A 20,986-nucleotide genomic window follows, 5' to 3' on the forward strand; every position below is an offset into this window, starting at 1 on the left:
CCTCCCAGCTCTTCGTCTTTTAGCGGCCCGGTCTGCCTGGGCAGCAGCTGCACCCTGTACGACCCAGGCCGTGATAGGGAGTTGTGACGAGACGCGATAGGAGAGGAGCTAATTAGCAACCAAGCCCAAGATTGAACTTGCTGTCCTGTAGTAAATTACAGCGCACCCTTCCATGAGAATATTAAGCAGCTATTAAAAATAATGTTTTCAGAGAATTTTTATGATGCTGGGAAATGCTTGTGACATGAAATAAAATGAAAGATATAAAGCCCACATATAGAATATGATCCCAATGATGAGGATTAGCTAGAAATATCATAAAATGGCAAATGTGGGGCTGGTGCAGCGAAGTAGCAGTAAATCTGCCTGTGCTTTGACATCTCCTATAGGAGCTATTTCCTATCCTGGCTGCTCCACTCCCTATCCATCTCCCTGCTACATCTTGGGAAAGCGGCGGAGGGTAGCTTGAGTCCTTGGAACCCTGCACCCATGTGGAACCAGAAGAAGTTCCTGGCTCCTGGCTTCAGATCAGTCCAGCTTTGGCCATTGCAGCCACCTGGGGAGTGAACCAGCAATGGAAGAGCCCTCTCTCTGTCTCTCCTGTTCTGTAAAACTGCCTTTCAAATAAAAATAAAATTTTAAAATATGGCAGACATGACTGCCTCTGAGGGTAAGATTATGTATGTTCTTTAGGCTACTTTTTTTGTATAATTTTTACATTTTTAAATTTTAAATTTTAGGCATTTATGATTTTGTGCACCAAAAAAAATAAAGCATTACTATTTCTAAAGACCAAGCCTAGCATCATCTGGCACAGGCCTCTGGGACTTCCCGAGTTCCTGTTTGTGGCTCAGGCTGCTCTGACTGTCAGGGAAGTAAGGGGGACCTGTCTGTTCCAGGCCAGGGGGCACATGGACAAGGCAGCTGGAAGGGCAACTAAAGACCTTGACCCTGAGCTCAGCCCCACATCTCCTTCCCTTCCCTCCTTTCCTCGCCCTCCTTGGTCCCTCCTCCCATCCTCCCTGCTCTCTTCCCATCTTTTCCCCACTGTGGGCTCTGGGAAGTCTTGAGAAAGGCAAATCCCAACACAGCCCAGCAGTGCTAAGTGCGTCAGCTCTGCCCAGCCTGGCCAGTCCACCCAGGCCCAGCCTCTGAGCTTCCGCTGGGTCCCCTTCAGTTCCAGGTGGAAAGGACTTCCTTTCTCAGAAGTCAGCCTCAAGGGCAGGTCATCATGGAGGTCATCATGTCCTCAAGGCTTGTTCCACACCCAAACTGGAGGAAGAGATGCTCTGTGGTCTGAGGATTCTGAGCCCAGCAGCTTGAAGGTGTGAGGTGGGACCAATTGACCTGGAGAAAGGAGGGGGGGTACTGGACCATAGAAGCCTGTGCCTCCAAGCTGACGGGGCTGCTCTGGACATGGCCTTGGCTGTTGGTTAGAGAGGCTCTGGCTGAAAGAGCTGCATTACCCAGCCCAGCACTCTGAGAGTCCTGACCCAGCTTGTTAGGAGCACTCCAAGTGTGTACAGCAAGGTTGTGGTGATGTGACAGCCTTGCTGGCAGGCAGGAAGATGAGGACTCTGGAGGCAGGAGTGGGGGCTCCCAGGCCCTGAGCCGAATCCTCTCTGCAGTCACCTAGGCTGCTGTGGGTATGGCTGGAGTTCTGACAGCTCAAGATGCCAAGCCTTGTCCGGGCCTGTGACCCCTACAGGTGACTGCCGGGCTCTGGGGCCGTTGGCTCCATTCTCACAGTTATCCAGGAGCGTGCCAGCCACAGCACAGTCCTCCCCGTCAGCCAGCAGTCATGGGCCAGGTGAGGGGAGGGGGACCAGACTCTTGCAGTGGTCGGGCGACAGCTCTCCACGGATGTTGGGAGAAATGTGGGTGCCTCAGACAAGCCCAGCCCTGCTCAGATCACACAGCCCACAGCACAGGAGAAAGAGATAGAGGCAAGCTCTCTGCATTCACCATTGTTTTTATTTAAACAGGCCCAGGCCAATCACAAAAGCATGGACAGAGGTTAGCTGGCACGGGATGGGCCATGTGTGGTATGGCCCAAGGCTTGTTCCCCTTATTCACCCTCTTTCTTCCAAGACCAGGGCTTGAGCCCAAGGACTTGGCTGTTTCTGGTAACATCCTCTGGACCAGACTTGCCTGGGAAGCTGCCTCGTTGGGGCAGGTGAGTGGACTCAGGTTCACATGTTCTTGAGATCCCCAAAGACCACGTGGGCTGCATTTCGCCCTGCGGCTCCCATGACACCTCCTCCTGGAAGAGGATCTCATGTAAACCAAAACTCCACTCACCAGCCCCCGGAGAGCTGGCAGGGCCAGGGCTGATGGCCAGCTGGTGGCAGAGCACTGGGGACAGCTTCAGGGAAGGTACTGAGGTGGTGGGCATTGCAACCACTGGGGATGCAAGCGGCAAGACTCAAGGTCCTCCAAGCTTTCTGCACCACAGCTCGGGCCCACAGTCCTGGCTGGCACTCTCCTCTAGCAGGCTGGCTGCTGGGACACTGATTGCAGGGCAGGACAGGAAGAGTGGAGGGTGCAAGCCACTTCTGGGTAGCTCATAAGCCCAGAAAAAAGTGGTAGCGTGAAAACAGCGGCCTGTGAGGCACTGGGAAGAAGCGTGGGTTGGGAGAAGAAAGGTCTCTCACAGCCCAGGCTGGGGTATGGACCTCCCCGAGCTGCATCCTCAGACCCCAGCAGCTGGCGGGTGGATCCTGGACCCAGGATTTGCACGGAGACCAAGTGCTTGGGGCAGGGGCCCATGTGTCTCTTCTCCCTTGCCAGCTCCCCCAGCCTGCCTTCCCCTTTATCGCTTGCCTCCTCCCTTGACCAGGAGGAGACAAGACTGTGGTCACTCACCAGGATGGGCCCCACTTCCACAGAGATAGAGGCCTGGGAGCGGGCAGCGGTAGCCAGAGTACATGGGCACAGGCCGGGCAAAGTAGAGCTGCTCCAGGGACATGGCACAATGGAAGATGTTCTGCAGGAAGCAGGACCCCATGGTTAGCCTGGGGCACAGCAGGTCCACTGCCCTGTCTGGGTGGCTTCCCCGCCCGTCTTCCTCCTTTCAGGACGCCTCTGGGGGCTCTTACCTAGGAGGAAGAAACCAACTAGGGGAGGAAAAGAGGGGATGATAGCAAGGGGCTCAGCAGTGGACCCTGAGTGCCCTCGTTTGGCCTGAGGAGCAGAAGATTCTGCCTGGGGCTGGTGTGGTGGTAGCGCAGGTAAAACCCTGCCTGCGTGCCAGCATCCCATATCGGCGCCGGTTTAAGTTCTGGCTGCTCCACTTCTGTTCCAGCCCCTGTTAATGCACCTGGGAAAGGCAGTGGAAAATGGCCCAAGTGCTTGGGCCACTGCTGCTTCCTTGTGGGAGACCCAGATGAAGTCTCTGGCTGCTGGGTTTGGCCTGACCAGCCCTGGCTGTTGTGACCATTTGGGGAGTGAACCAGTAAACAAAAGATCTCTCTCCTTATCTCTCTGGAACTCTGCCTTGCACATAAATAAATAAACCTTAAAAATATATATATATTCTACCTGAGTGGTGGCTGGCCATTTCAGGAACATGGCTCCCAGCTACAGCCCCATCTGGGCCCAGACCCTGAGGTCCACAGAGCTGCTGTCAGCAGAGGGGCTACAATCTTGGTGAGCTTCCAGCTGATGCCATCCTGCCTGCGTCTTGATGTCCCCACTCCTGCACCCTTCCCTAGGTGTGACCACTTCTCGGCCCCCACTTAGCTGTGATCCCCTGCCACTGCTCTCCCTTCCCAGTGATGCCTGGACAGGAAGGGGAGGCAGCGGGGACCCCAGGCTCGCAGCTCACACTCACCCCTCCAGGAAGCCCAAAGACTCTCTCCAAGTCAGGAGGAGTGAGGACATCCCTGCCCAGCACGGAGCCCTTGAAGCCGGGGGCGTAGGCCTCGATGCAATCAAACACTGTGAGTCGACAGCAGAGACAAGACACAGGCTGGTGTTAGGCAGGAAGGAGGCCTGCGCGGGCCGAGCTAGGAGAGAGTGCTGAGACTCATTCAATTACATGCTGCAAAGGTTATTTTATCATGTGCAAATTATACCTTCAGAAATACAGAAAATAGTCCACAGACGAACAAATGATCTACCACGAAGGCCTGTGCATCTGAGCTCAGTCCAGTCCCCTTTCCATCTTCTTACCCCAGCCTTAAACATGAGACGATTTGTCCTTTTGACTATGCAAAGCTTTTGTCACCTCATCACTTTGCTCAGGCTCTTTCTGTCATTTGGCATGGCCTTTGCTGTGTGGCCAACTTCTACTCATCCTCTAAAACTCAGCCCAAATGTGCCTTCTCCAAGAAAGCTCAGAGCCTCCTTCTTTGTTCAGCTTAGTGAGTGGTGCTGCAATGGCCACTGTCTGCGTCTCCCCCACTAGACAGGAAGCTGCCTGAGGACAGGAGCTATGTCTGTTTGGCTTTCTTAGCCCCGTGCCTGACCCCAGCAAACATCCAGCCAGAGTGCCCCTCAGACACTTCCGCCACCCCCCCAATCCCAGGACAGCACCTGCAGGAGGCCGTTGGGTGGGCTGGGGTCCTGGCTTTACCTCTGTCTGCATAAGCATTCCTCTCCTGCTCGCTCCATGCCTGGCCTCCAGCCAGCGCATAGGGTGTGTACTGGGTGAAGAGGGAGATGACGTGGCAGCCGCGGGGAGCCAGGGTGGGGTCCAGCGAGGAGGGGATGCAGAGCTCGATCATAGGCCTGGAGGGAGGCAGAGGGAGAAGGTGTGTTCTCGGAGTTCATCCTTGCCTTGTGACCTCTCCTAAAAAGACCAGGGAAGGCAGTGCCTGGGGCTGGTGAGGCCCTGGGAACCAGGATTCCACGTCTGAGGATTCAACAAGCCACTGTGTGTTCTTCCCAAACTTTAAAAATTTAAAGAAAAAAGAAACCCAAACTCCTTTCCAGGGGCTGCATGTCTCCACTCAAACCCCCAAGCCCCTCTTCCTGCCCAGGAGTAAATCCTGGGTATGCTCACTCCTTGTCTCTTTCTCCAGCTGCAGCATCGGCCGCCGTTGGATCAGCAGCAATAACTGATTGCAGAAGACGCCCTAATCACTCCTCCCTACCATAGCTGGAGTGCTCCTTCTAAAAGTGTGATTTGGGCTCTGCACAAACTTTCCGGGGTCAACAAGGCTTCACAGGACCTTGCAGCTGTGGTCACACTGCCAAAGAGGCCTCCCTCGCCTTCTAAGTGGCTTTGTGTGGCTGGTCAGTACAAGCTTGTTGGCTGTGGTGTCTCCTCCCGGCACAAGGCTGAGCCGCTGGAGACAGTCTTCTAGACTGCTTGCTGCTGTGCGCCCAGGTCTGTGAACCAGGCAGTGGCGGAGCAGGGGCCCAAACCCTGTGCAAATGGACAGAGGGCCTTCGCCTGCCCGTTTCCCCCTGGGCCTCTCTCTTCTTCACCTTCTGCTCTAGGCAACTCTGTGGCTGTTTCCCACCCCAGGCCCATCCCCAAGCCATCTGAGTTGTACCTCCAGCAGAGCCTGGAACAGCTAATGTGGACAGTGTGCAGGATGGCAAGATGGTACCTTGGACCCTCCACTCACCCTGAAGCATGGAGTCACACCTGTGCCAGAGCTAGGACTTGATTGGGAAGTTTTGTATGCAGGTGACTTGTCAGGCATGGGAGGCAATATGCAAGAGGGAACTTGACAATCATAGAACCTCCTTTCCTCCTTCTGGAATCATCTTCTCCCCAAAAGGCCTTGCAGAGCCCCACCCCTTCCGTTAACCTGTGACACATCCTGGCTGCAGGTTTCTTGCGTGATACGCACCACTTGCTGTCCTTGTGACTTAGGTATGTATGGATGTAGGATGATCCCAAGTCCCCGTGATGGGTTCCACATCAGGCAGGGAAAGCTGATCCCTGCTGTGCCCTGGGGCTACCCACCTGTGGGAGGGCTGACCCGCCAGGCAGTCCTCGAAGGCCTGGTGGAGGAGGAAGGTGTCTTCGCAGTTGAGGTGGATGGAGCACTGGTGATGGGGCAGTGGCTGGCCCGAGGGCGTGTTGGGAGCTGCCAGGAAGTTGGGCAGCTTGTCCACTGCCACTAGGGGGCGGGAGGGGTAGGTGGTAAGGTTCTTGGGTCTCCAGGCTCTGCCCTGGAGGCAGGTGTCCCTCCCCTAGCTTGCAGAGCCCTCACTCTGAGAACGTTCAAGAAGACTCCATCTTACCGTTGATCTTGGTGACTGGGGATTGCGTGTCCAGCTGGGAGACCTCCTGCACAAATGCCTCGGGAAGCCACTCCTGGCAGGAGAAGGCTCTGTGAGAGCCCCAAAGCAGCTGCCTTCCTCCTCTGCTCAGCCCTTGCTTCCAGAAACCCTCTTCCTCCTTCAGAGCTCAGCGCAAACCACCTCCTCTGTGAAGCCTTCCGAGATGCCTCCCACTCAGAGTTAACCCTCATCTACTCTCAACCAGTGGACACAGCCCTGCCTGCCTGGGCTTGAGCCACTGTTTTACAGGCCTCATTTCTCCTTGGAATGAAAGCTCTCAGGTGCTGTAGGCACCTTGGAACCACCTTAACGAGATGCCTTACAGCATGCAGTGGGTTTTGTCAGTGCAACCATTGGGGAGAGGTGGTCCTTTGCCTCTGGGAGCTCAGTACTACAATATTATCTTTTGAGGATGGAGCAGGTGTAGTCAAAAACTGTCCCATATCCTTGCCACTCACTTGGTGAACTCTGATGTCCTCCTGCCCCTACTCTGCTCTCAGCTGGGAGACTTGCTCTGGCCAGTGTTAGCAGACAAACAGGATGGCACTTGCCCGACTGAACCTGTGTGCTGCTGCCTTCTGCCAGACCCTGAGAACATGTCTGGAGGACTGGCCTGGGGACAGTGGCACCCGCAGCAGGCCTGAGCTGTCCCTGTCACTCCAGTAGAAATCACCTTGGACCAGCCAGAACCAGCCAACTCCAAGCACATGAACAAATCCTGCCCAGATCAGCATAGTCAACTGGTTGACCCACAGATGACCGCAGATGGATGAGCAAGCCCAGAGAAGGTAAATTCAGCCAAGATCAACAGAGCGCTCCCGATCTGGGAGCTAACGCATGCCCTTATGTGCCCAGACGCTTCGCGGTTGTTTGTTTTGCTGCATTAATATGGCAACAGGTCATTGTCAGAGACAGAGATGCAGTGTTGGTGAGAGGAGAGAAAATTGGAAGGTAGAAAAGCTGTAGAAAGCGTTCCAGATTGGAAACTCGGAGCAGGATTCTAGCACCAGCTCTGCTGATGGCCTGAACCCACTCGCCTCACTCATGAAAATTCTTCCCCACTGGCCACCTCTCCGCGTGCTGCTCGTGTCCACAGCACATAGCCTTGGTGCTTGCACTTCCCACAGTCTTGGCACAGACCCCGCCTTGCAGCCAGTTCTTGGCACACACACCTTGCCCACACCCCCGGCCTCACCTGCGGTGTCAGCTTCAAGAAGGTTGTCTGTGGCGATGCGTTGGATAGTACCACCTTACTCCTCACCTCCTCCCCGTCCTGCAGCACCACGCCTTGGACCCGGCCTTCGTGGCTCACCTGCACTTGAGCCACTGTCTGGAGCCCACCAGAGAGAAACCTCAGAACCCAGGGAAGGGAGGTACATGCAGGTGCAGCTCTTGTAGGATTGCCACTGCCTGTGCTACATCAAGTCACAGCTTCGTCATCCCAAATCCACCTGTCAAGTACTGGGTTCTCTGTGAAGCCGTAACTCTCCTCTTCTTTCCCTCTCCCTCCCCCAGAAGGCTGAGCCCAGAAGTTGCTCAGGGAGTGGTGAACTCAAGGCAGGTAGGGTGCTCAGTGACCACTGCATAGCCACTGTCCAGGCTGCGGGATAGTGGTCCTGGCTTCTGGGTTCCACTTTGGCCATAAGCGCGAGGAGGCAGCCCCATCTCAGGCTCTGCTCTATCCTGGTATCCCTGCCAGGAGTCCAGGCAGTGGGAGGGGCCCCTGCACCTTTTCCGTGAAGATGCTTGCTCCATGTGCAGTGGCAGAGCTGGCGATGGCATCAGAGAGGGCACCCATGCCACCCTGGACGTAACCCCAGGCACCCTGCCTGCCCTCCAGGCCCCCCATGACGTGATGCAGCAGCACATACCTGAGGAAGGACAGAGCATCAGAATCAGGGACTGGAGGTGACGTTCAATCTCAGTCAAATTATAGGTACAATTATTCCCCGCTATCCTGTACTTGTGCCCCAACCAGCCCTTCCCCATGAGGCTTTGGACGAGGGATGAGTGAGCTCTCTGCTCATCCTAAGGGACTGTATCTACTCACAAGGCTGGAGCGCTGACCGTCTCAGGCACGCCACACTCGCCTCAGCTGCAGTCTACTGGTGTGGCTACTGTGGACATGGCTTGCTTGGCTGCTTTTTGGGGTAGGCATCATCATAAACGTGACACCCCCTCACCGCAACCGCTTTCCCCTTTGTTCTTCCCCTTCCCAGAGAATGGCATGGTTGGTTTCCAACAGAAACCAGGGTGTTGACCTTCACCCCTGCCCATCCTCCTCATCCAAACATCACCAGCCTCTGCTCTCGTGGACGCTCAGCTTCACCTGCTTGCCCCTCTTCTCCCATGAGGCCATGCAAGACTGGCCCCCGCCAAACCACCTTAGCCCACGCTTCCTGCCTGGCAGGTACCCACATGCTCCTACCCGTCTCTCCTTGCTGCCCATAGGGATCAGCCAGGCTCATCAGGCAGACGCCAGGGCCCCTGTGTGCCCCATAGTCTGGGTCTTCACTACACCTTGCTTCCCTTGCTCCTTCCACACCACTCCCCTTGGGTTCTCTGGGAGAGGACTGTCCCTTCCACTCCAGCCTGGGCCCTGCTTGAAGCATGGAGGCTTCCTCACTCCTTTTCTAGTTAGGTCACTACTCCTGCTTCTTTGGTTTCAGATCAAACATGTCCTCCCCCACTGGAGGCCTTCTTTGGCCTAGACCAATTAGGCACTGACTCTGCCTTCTGTCTCACTTTCGTGACAGTTTTTGGTCATCGCTTGCTCTAGGTCTCTCTCATTAAGATTCCTGATCCATTCACCTCCCCCACCAAGCCCCAGCACCCAGTGCAGGCATATGCCCCATCAGTGATTAACAAACAAAAACAGTCACTGAAAGGCACATTTTCTTAAGCTGAATGGGAGCTAGGCCTCCCCAAAGCCCCAAGAGGAAAGGCCAGGAGGCCCCAAGTGGGAGATGCAAATTGGCTAGGCTGTTAGAGGGCTCAGCCAAGGGTACCACTGCTTCCAATCCCCTTCTCTGCGGTTTTGAGGATTGGGGGACTGGCCAAGGGGTGTGCCTGTCCCTGGAAAGAAAAGCCATGCTTATACCCTCTCCCAGTGTCTGCTGCAGCACTGGAAATGGCCCAGCACCTGGCAGCAATCTCACACACGTGGGCACATACACACACAGGCACATACAGACATGCATACACACACTTACACAGAGACGCATAAAGATATGAACATGGACACACATGGGCACGTGCGCACACACACACACACACACACACACTTTTTCCCCCACTCTACAAGGGGCTCATTAAGTCATCCCACAACCAGTCAGTTCTTCACTGTTGTCTGCCACTTCTCAGACTGGGCTGTAAGTACACACCCCATGTACTCTGAGAAAGACACACCCTGTGCTGCTGTGTAGTGTGTGTGTGTTGTTCGTGAGTGTATGTGAGTGTGTGTTGTGTGAGCAGCAGGAGAGGAGTGACAGCAGGCTTTGTAGGAGGCTGGCAGTGGCAGGAGAGATCAGGCTGGGAAGGGAGTGAGGAGGGTATTGCTGCTGAGCTGCCACAGTGCTGGGCAGGGCTGAGGCTTTTCCTGGGGCAAAAGCAGAGTCGTACCTAAGACAAATTTGGGTGTTCAATTTGGGCTCAACATCAGCTCCAACATTAGCTGTGTGACTTTGGGCAACACACTTCCCTTCTCTGAACTACAGTTGTCAGACACAGCTTGGAGGGGTAAGCTGATCAGGCAGTGAGCACTTGGCTCCCGGGGACAGCTTGGTACGTGGGGGTCACAGTAGCTGCTGCCACTGCTGTGCCAGTCCTTGCTCTCATGGGAGAACCTGCTCCACCCCTCACTCACCCGCTGCCCGGGGTGTGGGGGCTCATCATGGCTCCGATCACAGCGTCTGTGGCCAGAGTGGCTTTCAGTGGCTCAGACTCAAACCAGTGACCCAGCACCTGGAGAGCAGAGGCCCCAGGAGGGGATTTGTGGGGTAGGGGTAGGAGGAGGGTGGGAAGGAGGCCCCCCCAACACAGTGGAGCCTTGGAGGTGGCCAGGAGTTACAGACCTTGGTGATGGGAGCTACGAGGACCTGGTAGTACCGGGGCAGCTGCACTCCCAGGGTGAAGCCTACGGGAGAGGACATGACATTCACTTAGACAGGCTACGGAGACCCAGATGGGCCCCACCAGGGGGCAGAGGGGATGGGAGGCCACGCAGCACAATGAATGCAGGGGACAGGCCCCCCGCTCTGCATGTGACCTCTCTCCCACATGATACACGCTGCCACAGTCAGCTGCTTAGTTATGGCAACACAAAATGGACCAAGATGCCGCTGTCTGAGCCCTACAGGTCTCCTGGTCCTGGCTGTGACCTGGGCTAATTCAAGGATGAAACAAGACACAGAAAGCATTCGGTAAGCGCCAGTCACATGCCAGCTGTTGGAGTTGGTTTTGGAGAGTTTTAAACCTTGCCCCATCCCCTCATTTGAACCCAGAGGCAACAAGTACCCCAAGCTTGGGTCTTCTGGTACTGGATTCAGATCACCCCCCGCAGTGCTTTGTCATCAGTGCCTCGAGGGCAGGGATGGTGGCTGCCAGCTTTTGGTTTGCTGTCTGGCACAAAGCAGGTGTTCACAGAAGGTATTGGGCTGGTAACAGGAAAAACAGCATCTATTTTGAGCATGTGTGATAGATTACCCCCCACCCCACCCCTACCCTGGCTCCAAATCCTTACTGCTTGCTGTGGACCTCGGCAGGGTCTCCATTCCCTGTTGCTCAACTTGGCACATTATTCCCTACACTACTCCCTTAGCCTGTGCAACACTTGCAGATATGACACAACCCAAGCTTATCAAAGGCCTGTGCATCAGCGTTTGGCCTCTGAGCTCCCTCCACTGCTGTGAGAAGTCCAGATCTGGGCTAGTTTGCTGCTTCCAGGGTGGGGATGGAAAATGCCAGAAGCAGAGCTGCGTCAACTGTGAACATGTGCCTGAGGACAGCGCATATCAGCTGGGCCAGCAGGGCGCACCAGAGCCAGACATGGGGGCAGAAAGGCTTGGTTTTGTTGGCCACTGGAGTTTTGTGGTGTGAATGTGTATCCATAGTCAATAGGTTTGGGATTTTTCTAGGCCTTTTCTACAGAAGCTAAGCTGGTCTGCATGCCCTAAAGGGTTTTAGAAAACAGTGGTGTGCCTGCTGTATCTTCCCTTCTCATAGCCATAGAAGACATCACCAATTGATCCTTGAACTTTTTCTTACTGAGTCCTGATCTAACATACTTCATGTATGGGGGGAAGCACTTCAAGTTTTCTTGTCCCCTAATTATTATTCCAGCCCTAACTTTGGAGATGAGCTCCGTGCTGGCTTTGATCAGCTTCACTCAGCGTAACCCCAACAGCATTACTCACTGCACAGTGCAGAATAAGAACCGTTCATATGGCCTTTGCACTGTTTAAAGTGTTATAAGTGACCTTGAGACTGTCTAAAGTGTCAGGGAGGCTGTTCATCTGTTGTATGTAAATACTGTGCCGTTTTACACAGGGAGGTGAGCATCCAAAGATTTCGGTGTCCTGGTGGGGGAGGGGGTACTGGAACCAATTCTATGTATGTATTCCAGGGGGTTCCACCCTAGACTAAGACTTTCTCAGGAAAGTGTCCCAAGCACGCCCTTAGGACAGGTTGCCTTGGAGGGGCAGGCTGTGTCACACCCCACAAAGGTTACTTCTTGGGCCTGGGAACTCACCTGCCTTCAGCAGAGGTGTGAGGGTGGACAGCGACTTGAGCCTTTGCTGCAGGGACCCTCGCTGGAGGCCCACCAGGTCCGCAGGGGCAGCGTCCAGCAGGGGGTCTATCGCTGATGTCAAGCGACTCAGGAACGCCTCGTATTTGGGAAAGGCCTGGAACAGAGCTCCAAGTCCAGGCGCCACCTCCTACATCCCACAAGGACCCTGTTCTAGATCCCACTCTTCAGGTCACCTCTCCTTGGTGACTGCATCCCCAGGCCAGTCCTGGAAGCACCCAGGGACCAGGGATCAGTGCTGGACAATACCAGTTAGCAGCCACAGCAAACAAGCAGGACCCTGGTGAGGTTTCAGGTTCTGCCTTCTGGCCTTTGTCATTCCATTCGTTATCCGCATCTCCCCATGAGCTGATGGCCTTCATCTGCCCTGAGGAGCGGGCATGCCTCCTGACCACCCGCAGGTACCTAGCCTGCGTCCCGTCACCCCTCACCACCTCTTCTGCCTGGCTTCTGGCCCACACTCTTCCTCCACTAGATGGGCGGCTGGGGCCGGGGGGGCTGCTGCCGGGGTCACCAGAGCCCTCTCTTGAGTCTCAGCCTGGAGCTTTTCATCTTGATTCTTCTCTACCTGTGGACTTTTAGAAGCCTTGCAGCAAAAAACAGTTGTGTGTGGAAGAACATTTGAGAAGTCTGGGTAGAAATGAAGGTAAATGACTTTCTCCAGGGCAGATGTTTAATTTGACAGCCTGCTAGGACAGGACTAGAAATTGGGCTCCTAATGTCCTGCAATGGGAGATAGGTCAGTGCTTCCTGGGCATGTGATCATCGGCCTGGGGGCACAGCACAGTCCTGCAGGCCCCTGGACCAGCCTTGTACCGCAGCCTTCCCAGGGATCCTCAGCTGGGCAGGATCTAGGGCAAGGTGGGGGTGCAATACAGTCCACCTGAGAAGCACTTTTGCAGAGCTGAGCTCCCTGCATCTGGCGGTTAATGTAGCTGTTAGGACAACCACATTCCACATTGGAGCAACCTCACTTTGGCTCTTGACTCCTGAAAGTGCAGCTCCTGAAAGACAATGATGGGTGACTCCAGTAACTGGGTCCATACCACCCATGTGGGAGTCCCTAGCTCCCAGCTTCAGCGCCGGCTCAGCTTCTGCCATCATGGGCATTTGGGAAAGCAGTAGCCAGAAACTCCTCAGGTCACAAACAGACTTTTAAAATTTAAATGCTAGGTTCTGCAAGTGACTCTGCTCACCGTGGGCTTGGAAACCGCTAGCTAGAGCTGCACGAGCTGTGCTTGTGGCTGCCAAGGCTTTACCCACCACGAGACTGGCACAAGAAGCAATGTATTTAGGTTGTTTTGACACAGACTCCTAAAAAAATCTCTCCAGTGAGATCTACTTTTATGTTACAACCTGCATGTTAGATCCAGGCTGGGTACAAGAACAGCCCTGTGGACACTCTGGTTGGTACCTGCATCCCTCAGTGACTCATCTGGGCAGGGCTCTCCAGCAGTTCCTAGAAGGCGATTTTGGGGGTGATGTTCCCACACCCCTCCTTTCCCTAAAACTGCACACGTGGCAGATACTTTCTGTCTTGGGCTTCCCAGGGCCTGAGGCCAAGTTGAATGAACTGTTATTTCAGTTCTTATGATCCACTTCATTCTAACCTGAGCTAAGCCTTGTCTTCCCTCCAGCTCCTCTTTGGCTCCTGTGTGCTCTGACATGGAGAATCATTTGGAATTCTGTCTGAAGGCAGGAAGGAGGGATGGCAGGCATACATGGGGTCAGTGCATGCTGTGGGAAACCCAGCAGGCAAGACACCTGCACAGTGGTTTCAGCCTGACCCTGACCACACACAGACCAAGACCCCCAGCATCCCTTGGTCATAACCTCAGCCCTCCAGGGATCCTCTTCACAGTGACTGAGATTCCAAGCCGGCACAGACACAGCCTTCCTGGGAAGGTGGAGTGGCCTGTCCAAGTCCCCATAGCCTTTGGACAATGGCGTTCCAGAACAACTCCAACCAGAACCACTTCTTTTTACCTGAGGGCCAAGGAGGGCAGGCATCGGTCGCTCTCCCTACCTGGGCATCCTTCTGTGAGAAGCGTGCAATCTGCTTCTGGTTTTCCGCCATGTCTGCGCCCAGCAGCAGGGACCTGGGCACCCTGCCCCCCATGCCATCTTCCAGCATTGGGGTGAAGGAGTGTGGGTTTCGGAGGTGAAGCCTCAGCCCATGTTTCTGTGGAACACAAACAGTGTGACAGCTGAGAGATCGCAGTGTCCACCTCAGCCTTGCTCTACTGGTGAGGGTGTGAGCAGTTAGGTTGCTGTGTACGGGTTCCCGAGGAATGGGTGCTGGTTCCCATTTCTGTAAGAAAAGCTATCACAAGCCTGCTGGCACGGACACCCAGTAATGAACCACATTGGCATAGTGTATCAAAACAAGGCATACTGTACTACACCACACTACATATCATACTGCACCATACTGTATGCCACACCACACACCATAGCGTGAATACATACTCCTCATCCTGGCCAGAAAGCTCTGTCTGAGCTGGCCTTTGTCCCCTGCCTCTGCCTATCCACCTGCCTGCTCTGACCACACTGGTTTTCCTCCACTTGCCTCTTTGACCCAGTGTCCATGTGGCTGATGACTTCTTGGCATTCAAATGTCAACTCAAGTATCACCTCTTCAAGGGCGATTTCCCAGTCACCACTGTCTCTATCCCATTGCCTCATCTTTTTCATTCTTAGTACTACCAACATCTACCTGAAGTTTGCTTCCCTCCTTCACCACTTCGACCCCTGGGGGCATCTCTCAGTGCCTGGCACAGAGCAGGGGCTCAGAAACATTTTTCAAATGAAGGAACCAATACCCTCCCATCACCACCAGGAGACCTGGTAGCCATCCAGGAATTATTTCAAGAGTAAAAAAATTGAAGTGAATGAAATTTGCATCTGACTCTGGGACTTTTCTTACAAGTGGCACCCTTTGCATTCCTGATGGTTTTAACTGCATGCAGAGCAAGGACAAAGTTCAGCGATCATTGGGTTAGACCAATCATGTGGTTCTCCTCTGAAACAAAGCCACCAGCAGCTGTCCCTTGGCTTAGGCATGGGATTTCTCAGCACACACATTCAGTCCAGGTGGGAATGGTAGGAAAGGGGCAAGGTGGCTGAGGGATTAGCAATTGAACAGTGAGTCAGCTTTGGGGATATGGGGATGGAGCTGATAAGAGATGGGGGCAGGGAAGGTTTCAGTAGTGTAGACAAGCGGGAGCCAGAGGCCCCAGGATCCCTCTCTGCAGCCCAAGGGCCAGAGGAGGTGAAGGTCCTGGGGGCCAGACTCCTGCTCCAGGTACTGAGCACCTAAGAGGCTCAGAAGGGTAACACCTGCAGAAATAGGGCTCAGGCCTGAGGCCACTTTGTTAAGATGGATGACCACGGATGCAGGCAGGTATCCTGGCAGGCTCAGGTAAGACCCCAGGAAGTGATGGGATGGGGCCGAGTGGGCCCCCATTCCCTCCCAGGCACCAGCCAGGAGCTACCATGGAGAACATGGGTCCGATATGGACAGAGCTCATTCTTCACAAGAGGCCCAATTTTTATGTGATGTTTCCCGGTGTGTAAGTTCCTTAGCAGAAGGCAGCAGGGGGTCATGGGAACCCTCAAAGAGAAGAAGGGGAGACCCCAGGCAGGCAGGAGGTCATCCTGGTATAAGACAGGGAGCCTGTGGGGGGTGGGAGGATGGGACTGCTGCCCCATTCCCAGCACTCCTACACCCCAAGGTGTAGGGGACTGCTGTACCTTCAGCTCCAGGTCAGTGTAAATCTGTGGCCTCAGCAGACTGAGGAGGTAAGATGCTCGCGAGAACTTGAACCCTAGAAGAGAATCAGGTGTGGTCGCTCAGTCACCAGCCACCACCTCCCTGTCCTCCCCCTGCCTGCCTCACTCCCACCACCTCTTGGGACTCACCCGGGATGATCTCCTCGGTGACAGCTGCGCCTCCAATCACGTGGCGCCTTTCGAAGACCACCGTGTTCACTCCTAGTCGCTGCAGGTACGCTGCCTGAGGGAGGTACAAGGCTCCCCCATTACCCTCGGGAACAGCTGGGACCCCCAGGGTGGGCTGTACCTTCGGGTCCTCTCTGAGGGGCCAGTGCACCCTCTGGCTCTTGGTGCTTCTTTCCTGGGAGTGCCCTCGCTCTCCTCCAATCCCCATGCCTGCTCCTGCCTGCCCCTTCCCAGCACAAAGGGATAGTCTCTCCCAGCACATCCCAGGCTGCCCCTCTGCCCTGGTGGGCACAGCAAAGACAGCACGAGGAGGCTGGACCTGGAGGGGGAAGCCAGGCTGCTCTGGCTCAGCTGTTCCTTCTCCTCCTGCAGGTGCAGCTGCTGTGCCTGACTCATCGGCCTCAGGCGCCTGGTATGGGAAAAAGGGCCCAATGGTCAGCCAGCTCACTCTGCCTGCTTTGTTGTGCTACTGTGAGTGGTCCCTGGGTAGGGCTTACACCAAACCCTCACACAGTGGAGGCAAGTACCACATATGAAACTGTGGTGTCCACAGAACTTCATTGCAGGGATCTTAGTGGTAGTCTTCACCAAAACGCAGTGGGAAACAATATGGGTTTTGTTGATTAGAGCTGTGTTGATCTCCCTAGCAGCACAACACAACTTCCTGAATTCAGGGCAGAAGGTAGATTTTTGGAAAAGCCGCTTTGGCAGCTGTATTGTGAACGAAACACTGAGAGGGCATGTCCTCTCGCACCACACACTCTGTGATGCTGGAGCAGGTATGGAAGTGCGAAAACCGAGCCTCAGTGAGGCTGACAGGCTGCCTTGGGCTCCTGAAGCTGATGGACGGAGAATTCAGGGGTCCAGCCCTGGTGGTTTACACTTCCAACACACCCCAGAAAGAATGATGAAGGAGCAGCCGTTAGTGGGGAGCTTGAGTGGGTGGTTGAGTTATTCTTGCATCAGCCATGGGCTGTTTTGTAGAGTGACCACCTCAAACAGGGTCACCCTGAAGCCATGGCGAGTAGGTTCATGGCACAGATCTAAGCAAGGTCCCTGTGACACCTGCTGTCTCAGCCCAAACAAATGGCCACTACTTCTCAGTCAGTTCCCACAATCCTAATATGCCTTCCCCCTTTCCATGGATAGGGTTTGCCAAGACACCTACCAGAAGGCTGTTCCAGTTTCTGAATCTGAAATTTAGAGTATGCATACTTTCCTAGATGCCCCCTCAAACCCTGGAGCAGGTTCTGCCCAGCCTCTTGTTGAAGAGCTGCCTGAGACGCCCCTGGCGTAAGTCTCCTCTGCTGTACTGGGTAATGAGCCCACTTCAGCAGCCACAGGGATGGCCCTGGAGCTCCTCGGCTGAAGGCCACTGACCCAGGCCTTCGTCAGCCTGGTAGCTTCTAACTACACACACTGTGATGTGTGTACAGCTTTATGGCCAGGTTCTCACAGCTTGCGACCAGCCAGTTTCACAACAACTCTGTGCAGGGAGGGACTGCCACTGTCCCGACGGTGGCTCTGAGAGGCCAAGCGATTTGTCTTGAGCTTTAATGGACAGAAAGCGGCAGACTGGGAGATGAGATCATGCTTGATGGACAGCAAATCAATGTTCTAAATTACAGATCAGGGCAAGTGCTTGGCCCAGACATTAAGCTACCATTCAGGCCATTCACACCCTGTGTGGGGGTGCCTTGGCTCGGGGGCAGGCTCTGCTTCCTCTCCGTCTTCCTCCTAAGGCACACACCTTGGGAGGCAGCCAAGACGCGGCTCAGGTAGTGGGGTCCCTGATACCAAAATGGGAGACCCTCATTAAAAAAAATTAACACATTTGTTTTAAAGGGAGAGAGAGAGAGAAAATCTTCTGTCTTCTGGTTCACTCTCCAAATCTTGCAACTGCTGAGACTGGCCAAAGCGGAGAACCTGGAACTCTACCTGTATGCCCATGTGGGTGGCAGGGACCCAGGCATCTAGGCATCCAGGGGTATGCATTCTCAGGAAGCTGGAACTGGGCAAATAGCAGGAACTCAAATCCAGGCACCAGCATAAGACGTGTTCCAAGTAGTGTCTTGACCACTAACTCCAATGCCTGTCCTCGGGAGGCCTGGAGGGAGCTGCTCCTCCTGGCCTGGGCCTGGCCCAGCCATGGATGTTGTAAGCATTTAAGAAATAAACCAGTGGATGGAAGATCTCTTTCTGTCTGCTTTTCAAACAAGAAAATGAAATTACTGAGCAGTTGAGTTGTGTACGTTTCCCTGTAAAATGTTGATATAGAATGGTGTGATAAGGCAGATGCTATATTAAGGTTCACATCAGGCCCTTAGCACCCCATGTTGCTGGATTCTGTGTTTTGTGGCTTTGAATGATTTGAGAAGTGGTTTGAGAAACGCGCCTGAGCGGAGCGGCCACAGCTTGGGCTCGAGAAGCCGTTGTGCCCTGGGAAGGGGCCCTGGGCCTGGGTTCGCCTGGCCTCTTTTGCTTCCAGGGCACTCTGGATGTCCAGCACGGGTACTGAGCTGGAAGCACAGGGCTCTCTACAAAGAGAGTTCATGACTAGAAGCCGGCAGGCAGCCCCGGACACCTGACCCCAGGCTCCAGCCTGCTCCCAGGCTGTGTGGGTCACATGCCGTCCCACATTGTCCTCAACGTGTTTCGCAAAGTCCCCGACCCTTCCATAGAGTGCAGGGGTGATCCTGTGCCTTCAGACCAGGCCAGGCCAGGGAGCCACACTGCCCTAGTACACAGCCCATCCCGCCTTGCTGAGAGCAGTGGGTGGGAGAAGCCGCTTTGCCCTCTCTGCCGTCACCTTCATCCTGCCCGCTCACTCCTGCTCCCCGCTGCAGCCCACTCCAAGGCTGCGGAGAGCCACAGGCCGGGGGGGGAGGCGATAAAGTGAGGTCAAGGGGGAGCTACTCACAGCCACAAGCCCGTTGTGTCCTGCAATGAGACAGAGAGGGCAAGAAAGCATTACTGGGAGATAGGCAGATGCCTTGCTCCAGGCATGAGGTCACTCACCCTGTCCCCAGCCCTGTGAAGGTCCTAGAACTAGCTGCCCCAACCTCCCGACCACACACACACTCAAGCTTTCCGGCAGTGTCTGGGGAGGAGTCAGAAGATGCTAGCTCTTGCCCTGGCTTCAGTGGAGCCCTGTCCCCCGGTGTGATCAGTGACTCCACGCTGGAGTGAAGGTCACCAGGAAATCAGTCATCCCATGAAAACCTCGCCAGGGCTTCCATCACGTGAGGGAGGAGTGGGTGTCATGGCAGGGAAGGTCAGTGCAGGCGGCTGGCCCATGGGTGTGTCCTGTGTCCTGAGGCTGACTGGAGCAGTGAGCCTGCCGGGGAGTGCAGCTCCCATGCATGGCTGCTGCCAGCGGCGGCTGGTGTTGTTGGACGCAGATCACTGTAGGCACGGTCAGGTCCAACCGCGTTTATTCTTCTAACGTTGCCTTTGTCCCTCCCAGCAATCCAGATGTTAAAGCATCTCTGGATGAAGTAGAACAGCTATTGCGATGTAAATGTTCATGCCTAGGTGCTGGGCTGCACCACTGAGGGGATGATGACAAGAAAGTCTGCACGGGTACAGTTCGGCTATAACCTTGTAGCTGAACGACAAGGTACATGATGCGTGTTTGGTTCAATCTACAGATATGGAACTTACGGATGCAGAGAGCTGACTCCGCATGGATGAACTGACACACCTATATCACATGTACTCACATGTGAATGTGAGCGTGCACACACACACACATCTTCCTGTTCCACATCTGCCAGCAGCTGGCAACTTCCCTCAGCATACACAGAAATGAAGCAGGACCAGAGAGTTTCACTCAAAAGTTGAGTGCCAAGAGTCACCTTTCAGGACCATTGTCTCTCTGTGGAGACACAGCTGGAACCAACATTTCTGGGGGACCTTTATGAGTCCCCTAGGAACCTGGGAAGGGAAGGAAACCTGGTTCTGAGCCACTGCCTTGTCAGACATCGGCGGCCTGGCGGTCAGCTGTGCCGTAAGACCACCGCAGAAGGGAGGACATCTGGCTGTCCCCGAGGGGAGGGCAGTGGGGCCACAGCCCCAGGGATACACGACATGGCCCCCAGGCGCAGGTGCTTCTCCTTCACTCCCTTTCAGGAACCGACTATAGCTTCCACAGGAGAGAGTGAGCTCCAGTGGAGAGGTGGTGGCCATGGGAGCCCTGGCTGGGGGCTGGCTGGCTCTTCCCAACCCTGGGGTGCCACAAGCTTTCCAAGAACACATGGGAACTCTAACTGCAGGAGATGCAGGGAACCCCCTAACCTAACTTGGTCCTCTCTTGTCATTTGAGGCGGTGAGACCCAATCCCAGAGAAGGCGAGCTTTTGCGACAGTCCCTGGGCATGTGGCCGGCGGAGGTTACAGCGGAGCTCTGGGCACCTGGCTCTGATCTACACTCCCGCCCAAGTGCACGGAGTGGGTGAGGAATGAGCTAGGTCATGGAGCCTGCCTTCCCCACTCGCAGCACAGCCCACCAGTGTTACCTGCTCCTATCACCACTGCGTCGTATTCTGGCTTCAGGTGTCCCTTGCTTACTGTGTGAGCTTGCCTCCAGGCAGGGCACAGAGAGGAGCTTGCAGCCCTGCGGAGAGCATGGGCAGCCATTTCTGTTGTGGGCTGGGCTTCCCCAGGCAGTGGGGAGAAAAGGAGCTGGGGGAGGAGCCACAGCCCTGCCAGCTTTGGATCTGGGACACCAAGGGACACTGCTCCTCCTGCTGGGAGTCTGCACAGGGCAGCATGGCAGGGGATGCCTGTGAACCCGGCGGGAGTCCAGTGCCACCTGCAGGATTCAGCTGGAGTGAAGACTAGCAAACTGCAGGTCCTTGGAGGCCAGCTTGAATTAGGAGCCCTTTGTTTTCGTGCATTCCTTAGCAGGCTGCTCCCTGCACAGGGAGAGGCAGGGTTTCTCCATCACGAATACAGATTAAGAAAAAAAAAAAATGAGCCA

At 54.9% G+C, this 20,986-nt stretch overlaps 1 protein-coding gene across 1 annotated transcript; it reads right to left on the minus strand.

Annotated features, from left to right (window-relative positions):
- Positions 1–2,170: 2,170 nt before the first annotated feature.
- PYROXD2 (pyridine nucleotide-disulphide oxidoreductase domain 2) lies at positions 2,171–20,906 on the minus strand. Its single transcript, XM_058671772.1, has 16 exons — positions 20,523–20,906; positions 18,927–18,946; positions 15,968–16,061; positions 15,800–15,873; positions 14,073–14,228; positions 11,990–12,143; positions 10,314–10,375; positions 10,106–10,203; positions 7,970–8,111; positions 7,436–7,570; positions 6,202–6,274; positions 5,921–6,077; positions 4,577–4,731; positions 3,833–3,939; positions 2,866–2,986; positions 2,171–2,263 (listed from the first exon to the last, which is right to left on the minus strand). Exons 1-16 carry the CDS (start codon positions 20,641–20,643, stop codon positions 2,193–2,195), a joined length of 1,740 nt encoding a protein of 579 aa, XP_058527755.1. The 5' UTR covers positions 20,644–20,906; the 3' UTR covers positions 2,171–2,192.
- Positions 20,907–20,986: the final 80 nt, after the last annotated feature.

Source organism: Ochotona princeps, chromosome 13, assembly GCF_030435755.1.
Source record: "Ochotona princeps isolate mOchPri1 chromosome 13, mOchPri1.hap1, whole genome shotgun sequence".
NCBI classification, from domain to species: Eukaryota; Metazoa; Chordata; class Mammalia; order Lagomorpha; family Ochotonidae; genus Ochotona; species Ochotona princeps.